At 43.3% G+C, this 12,436-nt stretch overlaps 1 protein-coding gene across 1 annotated transcript in view; it reads right to left on the minus strand.

Annotated features, from left to right (window-relative positions):
* LOC104166616 (kinesin-like protein KIF26B) overlaps positions 1-12,063 on the minus strand; it is a gene marked incomplete at its 3' end in the record, with an annotated part of 15,045 nt that extends 2,982 nt beyond the window's left edge. Inside the window, exons 1-5 of the mRNA XM_009706617.1 lie at positions 12,022-12,063; positions 8,988-9,194; positions 7,307-7,400; positions 4,939-5,201; positions 1,900-2,083 (exon numbers count right to left, since the gene is read on the minus strand). Coding sequence (XP_009704919.1) covers positions 1,900-2,083; positions 4,939-5,201; positions 7,307-7,400; positions 8,988-9,194; positions 12,022-12,063 — 790 coding nt within the window. The remainder of the gene's footprint in view (positions 1-1,899; positions 2,084-4,938; positions 5,202-7,306; positions 7,401-8,987; positions 9,195-12,021) is intronic.
* Positions 12,064-12,436: the final 373 nt, after the last annotated feature.

Consider the following 12,436-nt stretch of genomic DNA (forward strand, 5'->3'; position numbering starts at 1 on the left):
GCATTCCTGGGAATGACTCTAGCAAGGAGGTAGGTACAGTACCAATGCGTTATCCTAACAGTCATTTTGTACCAAAACCGTATGTTAGCCAGTCCTTTAATCTCTTATCCTTTAGAAGCTGGGTTTCTTTTTTTTTTTTTTCCTTTTCTTTTTGCTATCCTTTTTTAATCCTGTTACTGGAATCTACATATCTCTACTATCTTCATGGTTTTTTTCTGAAAGTCCTTCATTACAGCAGGAGACAGTGATAATCACTAGGCGCCCTTGCTGAGCGGCTGGAATTCCCTCCTCGTGCAGTTATCGGCGAGATCTGACCCTGCCTGCCGTGTGAGGCCGCGCCGAGATGGGAACGTGAAGACAGGAGGTGGTATGGCCACGAGACAAAGGCATCACTAAAGGCAGTGGGCAAAGCACGCCATACTGTAATCCCACAGGATCATGGCTTCTTTTTGGAAAATGAGTCATTACAGCCACAGGAAAATAATTTTTCCCTTTTATTAACTGCATTTGAAAACAGTAGAAAAGGACTGTGTGTATGTGTACTCACGTGCAGTAAAAAAGCATGGAGCATTAAGTAACTGTAATAGGATTCCCTCAAAATCAGCCATCTTTATTCCTATGAACCAGTCTGTTTGAGCATTCACAGTCTTCCTTTCCACCGCAGGGTGGTTAATTAATAAACCTTTAGTTAATTGAGATTTCTGCCTGCCAATTCCACAGGGGTTATTACTTAAACACATGCAAACTGCATTTCCATTTAGAGCAACTTCTCTTTTATAAGTACAGTCAACGTAAATTTTCTGCATTCACACATCAGACATTAATACTACAGTGGTGCTCACCCACTACACAGCATAGCTTGCGACCATTCCTTATTACAGATAACCTGTGCAGAGCCAGGGGCTGAAACACATGCTGTTTCTGCAGAATTGCTTAAGCCCACAAATTTAAAGAAGCAGAGCTCTCTAGTGTCTTTCAAACAAACGTTTTTCCCTGTAAAAAATGATTATTCAAAAAAAAATTTTAATGTGAAAGTTTTCTTTTTTGGTGGGGGTGCTTCTTATATCATACAAATCTTTTATCACTGGAACTTACTAAAAAAAAAAAACCCTCTCTATACTCTCTATATCTCCAGTTATAAACAATTTGGGAGGCTTGAAACAGAAGATAAATATAATTAAAATGGTTAAATATAATTAAATGGTGTGAGTCAAATTAAACCTTTGAATATTATAGAAACATATACGTAGACACGGAAGCATCTTTTCCTCATTTACCAGTGGGAGATGGAAAGAAAGACACAAGCCAGAGAAAACATCTACGCAAAGAGAGGGAGCAAGCCAATCTGAAAAGCCCAGAGCCTTTACAAAGAACCACGAGAGCCCTTTGTGCATGTGTAGTTGGGCCAGCAACTAAAATATCACGTATCTCCAAGAAAAGGTACAGTTTATGGATTGCCAACATCAGCTTCCACACACACGGCCCTGTTCGGGTGCCGAACAGGAACAGCTAACGTAAGGGTGGCAAGGAATTCCCGCCATCACAATATTTTAATCCATGACCTCAACATATCAGTAAAGATAATACTAAAAGCCAATTTGAAAAGCACTTTTTTTTTTTTAAGGTACAGAGGCCCACATAGTGCCGAGGACTAACTGTTAGTGCCTCCACAACGGTAACTAAATCGACAAGCGATGGTAATAATCCCCAGTGGCCTTTAATGGCCTTTGGTGGGTCTTCACCGGGCAGGTGGACAGTCTGCAGGTATGAATGGCCTCAGCCCATGCTGAGGAGAGCTCTGCTAATTTGCACCACTAAAGACTGCTGCTTAAAGGCCTGCTTAAAGCCAGTTTCCAGGTAGGCTTGGAGGAGACAGAAGGGCGCGAGGGGACAGCTTACTTCCGCCTTTGCCGCTCTTCTCCATGCGGTACTGGTAGATGTGCAGCGTGAAGAGCATGTGGGAGTTGCGGTGATCCTCCTCATCGCAGTCTCTCTGGCTGCTGCGACGCGAGGCGATGGCGGCATCGAGGAAGAAGGCAGCCTTCTCCGCCGTCGGGGCACGGAGCTCGCTCTGATTCTGAAGCTGCAGTGAACGCAAGGGAGAAATGACCTGGAAACTCCCACGCAAAGTCAATGCTACCAGACAATTTCCCACAGTCCACGCACACTGTGGATACGCTGGCTTCTGATGGGACTGAAAAGGAGGAGGTACCCGACGGAGTGAGACCCCCTGACACCGGCAGTGGCAATACCAAGCCCTCCAGGAGCCCCACAATCGAATCCAGGCTTTTGAGGGTTCTCACCCGGGGTACCTCCGGTGGCACGTGTTACACCTAAACCCCAGCAACTAGAAACCATCCTATGGGTAGGACAGATGCATAAATTTATTCCTTCACTTTCCCAGAATTTCAAGCTATTTATGCTTATTAATTATTCATTATTTTCATTATTTTTACTGCCTTTTTTTTTTCCCCTGAATTGCTGGCTCTGGCACTCACTGTGTCCTTTGGACGGTTAGAAGTGGAAAAAAAAATTGTGGCAGACACATTGATCCCAAACACAACAGTTGGTGGAGACTGGCAGGGGCAGGACTACCTGTTACCCTTCAGAAAGCATTAGAGGGGAGCAGTCCATAGATCAATCTGGGAAATAACGGGACTGAAGCTTGTGTTCAGCCCCATAGCATGTGGGGAGTAGCACAGAAGAGAAGCCTTTTTCTTGCCCCTTCATCCCACAGGCTTATGCGCCCGCTCAGGAGCCAGGGCAATGCACTCAATGGAACGAGGCAGGTAACGTACCTACACACACGTTTGCTGGACCTCAATCCCAGTCGCCAGCCTGCTCTTATCTCTCCAAAGCAACAGGCAGCACAGGAGGGCAGATATTATTAACCCCCCATAACGTTAGGAACGCATGCATGTTTCGTGTCACCTAAGACTAGTTTGTCTGTGGAAGTGACGTGTGACTGCATTCTGATGGCATTAGCCTTGGCAGGACGCAGAGCTGGCCCACGGCCCGTGGGATAGACCTGTCCTGTCTGGTGTAAAACCAGCAAGGAACTCCCACCCTCCGGGTTTGCTGCCCTGCTATGTAATACAGCGAGAAGTGAAGTTCTCCTAAAGAAGACAGCGCTCCCGTCTTCTCTTTGTGACCATTCATCAGCCCGCAGAGGGGTAAGGCTGAGGCTGGGCATGGGATGGGGTGACACAGCTGAAGGGCAAGCAAGGGCAGGGGGGCAGGAAGGGGTTAAGAAGGCAAGCAGAAGGCAGGCCAGGCTGGGGCTCATCTCACTCGTGTCAGTAAGGAGAAAATACGCGTACTTGGAAAGGCCCATTGACAGACAGTGTGACATATGGTGAGTATTCATTTGCTATACATACTGCTGATTTTGCATATCTGTACGGCTATAATGTAATATGCTCCCGTCATCTGAGGATTTTGAGAATTCAGGTGGAGGACACATGACTCCAGAATGTCGCTGTGTCTTGTAAACACACATAAAAAGGCTTTTTTTTCCTGCAATTTAATTCAGTATTTTACACTGCAGAGATACATAGACGACTTGTGGAGCTACCTTCTCTCCACTGATCTAAAAGAATTCATTTTGTATATAGCTGGTCTGTCCGTATCTATATGAAAATAAACAACAATAATGGGATATTTATTATTATTGCCATTGTGCTTAAATACCTTAGTATTTAATAATAGTAATAAATAGTAATAGTGGCCCATCTATCACCCCAATGGGAACTGTGAAGACTCAAGTCTCCCATCTTATATTCACTAGACTGCACCCATTACTGGATACCAGCGGGTGAGACCTCTTGTGATACTGTAAGTATTTCACAAAGCACTATAGCCAGGAGTCAAGTGAGAACGAGAACTCTAATTGTTATTTAAAATCAAGACGCAACCTTGTAGTCCTTGGGTAGAATGGAAAAGAATGGAAAATATGATCTAAGTATGTCTAAAAGGCTTAAACCACAAAGAGATAAAACTCAAAATTTATTACTTGCTGTTTAAAATCTCACGATTCATGACTTTTGTGGATGTGAACTGTGTTTTCTAGAAGCTTGGAGCTGGAAACAGGGTACATGACCCTGTCGGTCTGTTCCCCCCTCCCTCCATCGCCCGTCCTCGGACAGGCAGTGCTCGGCAGGCTCTCGATGGAAGCAGCCTTTGCCTTTAAGGCTGGAAGAATGTATTCAAGCTCCATCATGTTGGTTTTCTCGCCCTTCATCTGCTCTTACAAAAATCAGATTTACTCCCTCACAGACAGCAAAATGAAAGACTAGGCCTTTTTTTCTGTCAAACCAAGACGGGGGAAAAAAAAAAGAGCTGCTGAGACTTTCTAGTGGTTACCCAGGAAATACATGAGGCAGTTACTCATTCCTCCTAAATCTCCAAACCTGAGAGGAGTTAAGAGTTATTCTCGGCTTGCCCAGCTCAGGAATTTATTTCTTGGCAGCAATTAATAAGTAGCGATTAATGCTTCCTGCAACATTGCTAATGCAAGTGCTATAAATAATGTAGTTTATAAAGAGATAAACAGCCACATTAATGGCCTCCAGCTATTTGTGCAGTACTGTAAATATTTTAGCTTGTTGTTTTATAAAAAAGAGATCACGCTTTCTTTTTTTTTTTTTTTTTTTTTAAGAATGAGGTGAATTTTTGTTTGCACTGAATGTTTTCATGTTTTATTGCAAACACAAGCCCCTGTTCAACATCACTTATACCAGAGGTACAAATATTTAGGCCAGGAGAGCAGATGGCCCTGCAGCTGCAGGTCATAAAGTTCTTGCATGTTTTAAAGTAAACACTTTCAAGTCTATAAACTTTATGCTCTGGGTAGTTCTTGAATTTGAACCTTCTCAATAGCTAAAAAAAAAAAAAAAAGTCACATTGCTTGTTTCAGTGTAAAATGACCCTTGGATTCACCTGCATGCCACAAATGGGGTCTTCACAAAGGTAGACACCTGGGGACTGGCCATCTTGCAGGCTGCCTGTAGCCACCTCTGACAACAAGTCTCTCAGGTTTTCTTCTTTCCCCCACACTTCCACTGCAGAAATTCGGACCGAGAAGCGGGCTCCTGTCTTCTCTTTGCGTTCATTAATCAACTTGAAGAGCCAGGAGATGGCACAAGGGATTATGCCGAGGTTTTGCATGGAATCATCCTTCCCGATCATGGTGTATGACTTCCCTGTCAGGAATGGGGGGGTGGAGAAAAGATAACAACATCACTCCCAGGACCTTCACTGCCTTCTGCCAAGAGAGATTATCCCGCACAGCCTCTTGAAAACAACGTCTCTGCTACAATAAGGACAGTCAGCAAGGGAGAAAGATAGGCAGGCAGAGAAACAGTACATGGAAAATGCAGATGAAATCTTGAGCCGCTTTCAAAAATCCTTACCTCATGCATCCCCCGACATCTCCCATTCCCCAGGTAGGGTGCCGCAGGTCCCTACCGCACAGCACTGCAGCCTCCGATGTGGGTGAACAGGGGGGGGAACTGAGCAGAGAGGAGTGCCATGGTCGCTAAAAATCCCTCCTTTAGATACTGTGACCACGGTATTCTTTGAATACCATTTTACTTCAAAGTGCTATATTATGCTTCCTACGCTGGAGTTGGGATTGACATAAAACCGGTCCCAGGTTCATACAGATGTAACTTCATCCGGAAAAAAAACAAACAGGTACATGTGGTCATTTGGTGCAGAAGGGGGTCCGCAACAAGAAATACTTTATCTGGGTCAAAACCTTCCCCTGGTTTGCTATTACTTGACTCTGCAATTACAGCTCTGGCTTGTCTCTGCTGCAAACGTTAGCTGATTGAGAACAGATGCCAAGTACTGTCTTACACTGCTTTAGGTGTCACTACATATAATGCTCTTAGACAAGTTTTCTAAAGCTCCTAAAGTTGTACGCCAAATGACAAAGGTATACATCCTTTCAGGCAAGTACTTGTGGCTTCTTTACCTTGTTTCATTTCTTATGTTGAACCTATGTGGAAAAAGATGAGCGAAGAAAATACGTCTCCGGAGGTGTCTGTGGCAAGGTCGGGGCGTGTGCGGGCGGGTGGAAAGGGGGGGGTGCAGTCAGTGAAGCACCCGCAGAGGCTCGACTCGTGCTCCAGCAAAGCCCGAGTGAGGCCGCCTCTCTAAAGGACAGGTAGCACTTGTCAGACACCCGTATCTGGTGGCTTCCTTTTCCACTCATTTGCCACCTCGTGCTTGGCGGGTCACAGGGGGTTAAATATCCAAGTGCTCATCCTAGTGCTCCTCCTGCCCGGCCCAGAGGGGCCTCGCAGTTAGCTGGGCATGTGGCCATGCTCCGTTCCTTGTACCAGCATCCAGTGCTCTCCAGTCTTTGTTGCCTATAGTTTGGGATAATCGTGGCCTGATACAGCTTGATCTTCTTTATCACTTGAAAAACGGAATTATCCTTTTAAGTTGTATGTGTACGTCTGTGTTTCTTTCAGACAGTAAAGAATGGAGATCATTGCACACATACAATACAACCCTCTTCGTTAAAGAGACAGTATTTTCAAAATACTATTAGATAAGCATGAACAAAATATATGATTACTCTTGAAATCCAGTTATTTCAAAAGAATAGTGTGTTAATGATGATGATTCTCCTTCTTATTGTCTTCCCATGAATGCCTGAAATGCTGTTGATGCATTTGCAAAGCATGAGTTTTGATCCATTGGTAACATTCAGTTAACCGTTACAATAGGATTTGTTGGAGACAGAGTAGGAAGGGGTTAGTAATGAGTGAATTGTCTAATCAGGGAATAGAATACAAATCAAACTATTTGAGTGCCCAGTCACGGCACTTGAATTGTGCCATCACATACATCAAGTACTTGAGTGGATACTCGCAGCCTTTGCACAGCTTGATAAACGTGGTATTTTGGCAAACAGTCTCCAATACCGAGCACATTTGTAAAACCGTAGATCGCTGTGGGATCATTCATTAACAATTCACTGTTGGATCATTCATGAACCACTGAGGACAATGCTAGAAACTGCTATAGTGCTCAGGGGACGGAATGAAGCAACAACTCAAAGATAACTTCTGTTTCAAAGAGCATGCTGTCCAACATTTAGACAATACGCAATGTGAATAGATGGGTAAGTGAGAGGTGAAGGTTTAGCACAAGGTCATGCACAGTGTACCACTTTCAAATGCAATTACTATGCACAGGCAAACAAAAGTTTGCTTTCCTTAATCTAACGTACTAGCAATCTTGGGTTAAAAACATTCACTTTGCTCCTTGAGTAGGGAAATTTAACAATACCAACCAAGCTTGGCATGGCCAAAGCAGAACACGCAGCCATCTGCCCCATTGACCACAGACTGGATCACCTCAGCCACAGTCCCAGCACATACTTCAGCCTGTCAGAGGTATTAAAAAAAAAAAAAAAGAAAAAAAGAAAAAAAAAAAAAAGAAGAAAAAAAAGAAAGAAAAGAAAACCATTAACAATAACAACAAAACTCAATACAGTACTTTCACTGGAAAATGGTCGTAATATCATCTGTGCCCCAGATAGCATGTTGAAGTATCAAAAACTCTAATCCCGCTTGTCTCATGCATGCGACCTGCGCTGCTGATGGGAATGACATTAGGTGGGTAAGCGCAGGAAGCAGGACTTTTGCTCGGTGACAAGTAAGTTTCGTTTGTTGAAGCATCAATGTCCTTTGCGGGGTTAGACAAAATACACGTCCTGCAAGGGGATGTGGTTGGTTTGTTAGAACTGCCTATTTAGGGGACTTTAAAAATACATTTTTGATCAAAAAAAAAAATCAAATACTGAGGAATTTTTACTGGCTCTATTATTTGCCCAATTATGGACTGAGTTCAATTCCATTAGCAGGTGGGTAAGGAACGTAAGGGGAACAAACAGCCTCTCTGGTATTAGCTAGGTGGTGTTTCTTAACTTTTCTCTACATTATTACATGTCGTCTTAGATTTTTGCAGCAGTAGGCTCCATCTTGAAGACTGTAGCAGTATTTTAAGAAGTACAACACAAATTTACCCTGAGCATTCTTAGATTTAAGGTTCAAGCAGGCTGAACGGTCTACAGTGCTTCTGCAGCAACTGCCTATCAATAGTGGGTGGAACTAAATCAGAATTCGCAGTTCAGGCTTTCATGTGAAGCACTTTGCGTTTGGTAACAAACCATGTAAATTCAGCCAGTTCATGGGTATTTCTAGGCTATCTCTATAATAGAAAAGAAAATGGGCCAAGCAAGGGACTGTGCACAGGCCAGCCCTTGAACTGCATCCAGGCATTAGTCTGGGAGGTGTTAGCTGCCTGGACCAGAACTAGCTCAGGGATTGACCTAATGATGTGATCATACGGCAGCGCTTTAGCTGGCCCCGTGTCCTAGCTCTGTTCAGTTTATGAGTACAAAAACAGCCTTACAGTACTGTTTGCTAACTATACTTTGCAATGTTAGTTTACTCTTCTGTCGTCCTCCTCATGACATTTGGGAAACATAGTTCATCAAACCAAAGAAGTCTAATAAAAATACAAAATCTGAATATATACACATGAATAAAGATTTGTGGACTAAAATCTCCCTCCTCTTATTGTAACCTGTGCAACTGAACCCTTGACTTCTTAATGAATAGAGGACTGCATTACAGAACTGCAGTTCTGATCAGATCGCTGTATACACCAAATAATAAGATTTTATAACATACAATAACTTCTTGATATTGAGGATTTGCCTACTAGGCACCATTTAGCACATTTATTGCACATATAATTTTAGGAGCAATTATTTACAGTAAAGAATAAAGAAAGCACACAATTATCGAGATACAATTTAATAAACTGATTTCATTATCGATGACATTAGCAGACCAAACTCAGCCCTGGTCTGACTCCACTGAAAGCACTACTGTTGCAGCAGAAACAAATTTGGCTCTGGTACATGCTATTATTTAGATAACGATTCTGATCGTACAATTGCCTACCTGGGATGCATCTTGGGGGAAAACCGCATCGAAAGCAAACATCTTGGGTGGAACCTGGTTGCCCCTTTTCTGGAAAGCATTCTGACCTCCACAGGCCAACGGGTCATACAGTGTGATTTGCTTCTTACGGGGGTCAACTTTTAAGAAAGAGCTGGACTCAGACGTGTCTCTGGCAAGCGTGGAAGAAATGCGCACCATGACTTTGACCTGTCAGCAAACACACAAAAAGATGATCACATTTGATCAGCCTGTTGGATGCTCTCGGCCGGTATGTTGAATGAACTTTCCCATTACACTCGACGGAATCACGCTTGCTGTAGCTGTGTCTCAGTGGAATTCAGTGAAGACACAGGAATTATTATAGTCAGAATCTGGCCTAAAATACACAGTGAAAAAAGTCAGAACTCAGTTCCATCTACTTCAACAAGCGACTTGCGTATTTAGAATTACGAGGTACATCACAGTGTTTGAGTGTCGATGTTACTCAAGTATAATGACAAGGTATTACATTACCTTGTCTTACTCTCAATATAAATTGAAAATTAACTGTACCCCAGTGGCCCAATTAAGAAAGCTGAAAGGTAATCTAGACTGCTAAGCTACCAGAACTGCTGTGGTTTCTACGAAGCAGTCTGATCAATAAAAGCACATAAAAGCCAGATCCGTAATTTACACCTTTCCGATTCTAATCCAAGTGCAAAAAGATGAAGTGCTCAGTTCTAAGTGTCATCATCAAAGAGTTGTGAAAAGAGCCCTGTTTTAATGGTCAGATTTTGAAATTATCATCAAGGGAGTGGAATGTAATAAGCAATAAAAGATTTGTTAAAACATGTTAGCTCACAACTCATTAAATTGCTACATAATAAGACGTTATTCCTAAGACAAAAATACATCTTCATGGATTTAATGAGGTTATACTGCATCCTTAGCCCAGTTGGTAAGCAACGTAGACACAAGTAAAACTGATGACAATCGGTCTGGTTTTGGTTCTCCCCATAAATTCACCACCTGCAGCCACATCAGTTCCTGAACTTGACAGGGCAAACATCACCCCCCTGCCAGCTCCCGCCACACCAATACGCACTTGGTCCTGCAGCAGATTGACTTTCACCCCAACCAGACACAACTTTCATCTTAATGCTCCTTAATTGTATGTCACTTGTATCAAACCCACCTACGGTTGGCATGGAAGTGACCACAAAGGGTCACCTCAGCACAGGGTGGGAGCACATCTGCTGTCGGAATGGCAGATGCACCCAGGGAGGGGGTTGTAGCCCTAAAAATTAGACAAGGCTGCAGTTCCTGTCCGCCTCTCTCAGACTGGGGGTCTTTGTATGCAGATCTCATTTCACGCTCGCCTAAGCTCACCCCACATGGAAATACATCAGCTGCTTTAAGAGGTAAAATCTGGGCAAATTCATTTTTGACACAACTCCTTTGAAGAAATGGAATGAGGCCAGAGATTAATAGGGATTATTCAGTCTTTTCGTGATGTCTTCTCTACATGTCTGTGAGTCAAAGTGGTTATTTGACACCACATATTTTAACCTGGGAAAACAAGTTGTCATCGGATGGTGAAATGGCCACAAATCTGTGCACGTGATTTCAGTTTTGCACAATTAGTTGAGGGAAAGATACTGCTTGGGTGTGAATGGGTTCTCTTTTCAACTGCTCAGCTGAACTGCTTATGAAACCTAACCTCTAACTGAAAAAAAACCCACTTCCAAGTTTGCCAAGGCATTCTTCTAAACCCAACCCTAAGCAGAGCTGATTTCTACTGAGGACAAAGGCAGCCAACACCCCCAGTCAGTCCAGATGAACTGGGCAAGGCTGGAATGCTCATTCCAGCCTGAGGTCTCCTGGCAGCTCAGGAGGGAGGGACTGCTCAAGTTAGCAGGGAAGGGAGGGAGGACACACCGGGAATCCTCCAGGAGCAAGAAAACAAAGGGCAGTATCAGTCTTGATCTGTTTTCCTATTTTCAACTTTAGATGACTTTGGCTTTTTCTACTGTGGCCCACATTTTCCAAAGATACCAATATCAAGAGCATTAGACTGATCTGCTGGAAAACAAAATAAATGCTATTCTTCAACCACTTTAAATAAAATACTTGCTTTGCTTTAGAAAACTATTTCCCTGTAAATTTATCTGTATTTTTGGCTGTATTTTTGGAATCCATGTCCTCCAAATCCTTGATTCTTGTGTGCACAGGAAAGTTAACTGAGTACCCTGGGGTTAAGTTTCTTTGGGGTTTGGAGAATGGATAGTGCATGAAATCGAACAACCCTTCATATACAGGCAGTCTAAGAGTTCTTTCTGGCCTCAAACTGTATGGGCGTTCAGTTTTAACTGCAGCTACACCAGTTTTGTTATAGCATAATACCATGAGCTTGGGTCCTGATTTAAACCCGTTCACGTAAAATCCGAATAATACCTGTCACTTCTTACTGGAGTAATACTGCAAATCCTCCTAACGTCCAACAGCTAGAGTGATAGAAGCTGAGTCATCAGGTCTCTCTTTCCCAAAGTAAAAGACCAATTTAACTGAAATCCTAAAAATTTACTAGCATCAGATAAACTGAATGAACCACTATAAAAAAAGAGCTCAACTCAGAAGTCCCAGGAGCTGTCTAACAGCATACATTTCCTGAGCATTTGGCTCCTCAACTCTGGCAACACAGACATTCCTCAAGAAAAATACTGCTATTGCCATGAACCTTTGTATTTCCTGGGCATTAGGGATTTTTGTTTTGAGACTTCATGGTTCATAGAATCATAGAATCACTCAGGTTGGAAAAGACCCATAAGATCATCGAGTTCAACAGCTAACCTAACACTACCAAGTCCACCACTGAACCATGTCCCGAAGCACCACATCTACATAGAATCACAGAATCATTTTGGTTGGAAAAGACCATGTTCCTGTGTGTTAGGGCAGAGGACTATCATACGGATTACGTGTGGGTACTCTGATAGTTGGGCCACTCCTTACTCTGAAGCTAGTTTGTTTGCAGCTAGCATGAAGACGTCGGTACCTCTTGGCACAGCTCATCACAGGTAATTCCTCTCGCCGCCATTCAGACCAGCCTGCGGGAGCTGTCTCCACCCAAGACAGTTCCCTGACCCCTTTGGAGGCAAGACAGAAACACGTACTTCCAGCACTTAATTCACAGGGTCTGTTTTATAGACCCGCCTTCCACAGAAGACAACTTGCACTCCACAAATGCTTCTTGCTCTCTCTATACCACTGTAGGCATCTGAAATGATTACCTGAGATGTAGGTGCCTACGCTGTAGGCTGCCTAAAGTTATTCTTTTTGCTGTAAGCTTTTCCTGGGCAGCACCGTCCCTGGCCCAAATGCAGTAGCACGCACAAATCTGCGTGACAGCCTTCATCAAAAATCACATGCTAGTAAAAATAAAGAGGGGCGCGTGAGTGGGATGGACACTG

The sequence above is a fragment of the Cariama cristata genome, unplaced genomic scaffold (assembly GCF_000690535.1).
Source record: "Cariama cristata isolate BGI_N322 unplaced genomic scaffold, ASM69053v1 scaffold17798, whole genome shotgun sequence".
In the NCBI taxonomy this organism is placed as follows: domain Eukaryota; kingdom Metazoa; phylum Chordata; class Aves; order Cariamiformes; family Cariamidae; genus Cariama; species Cariama cristata.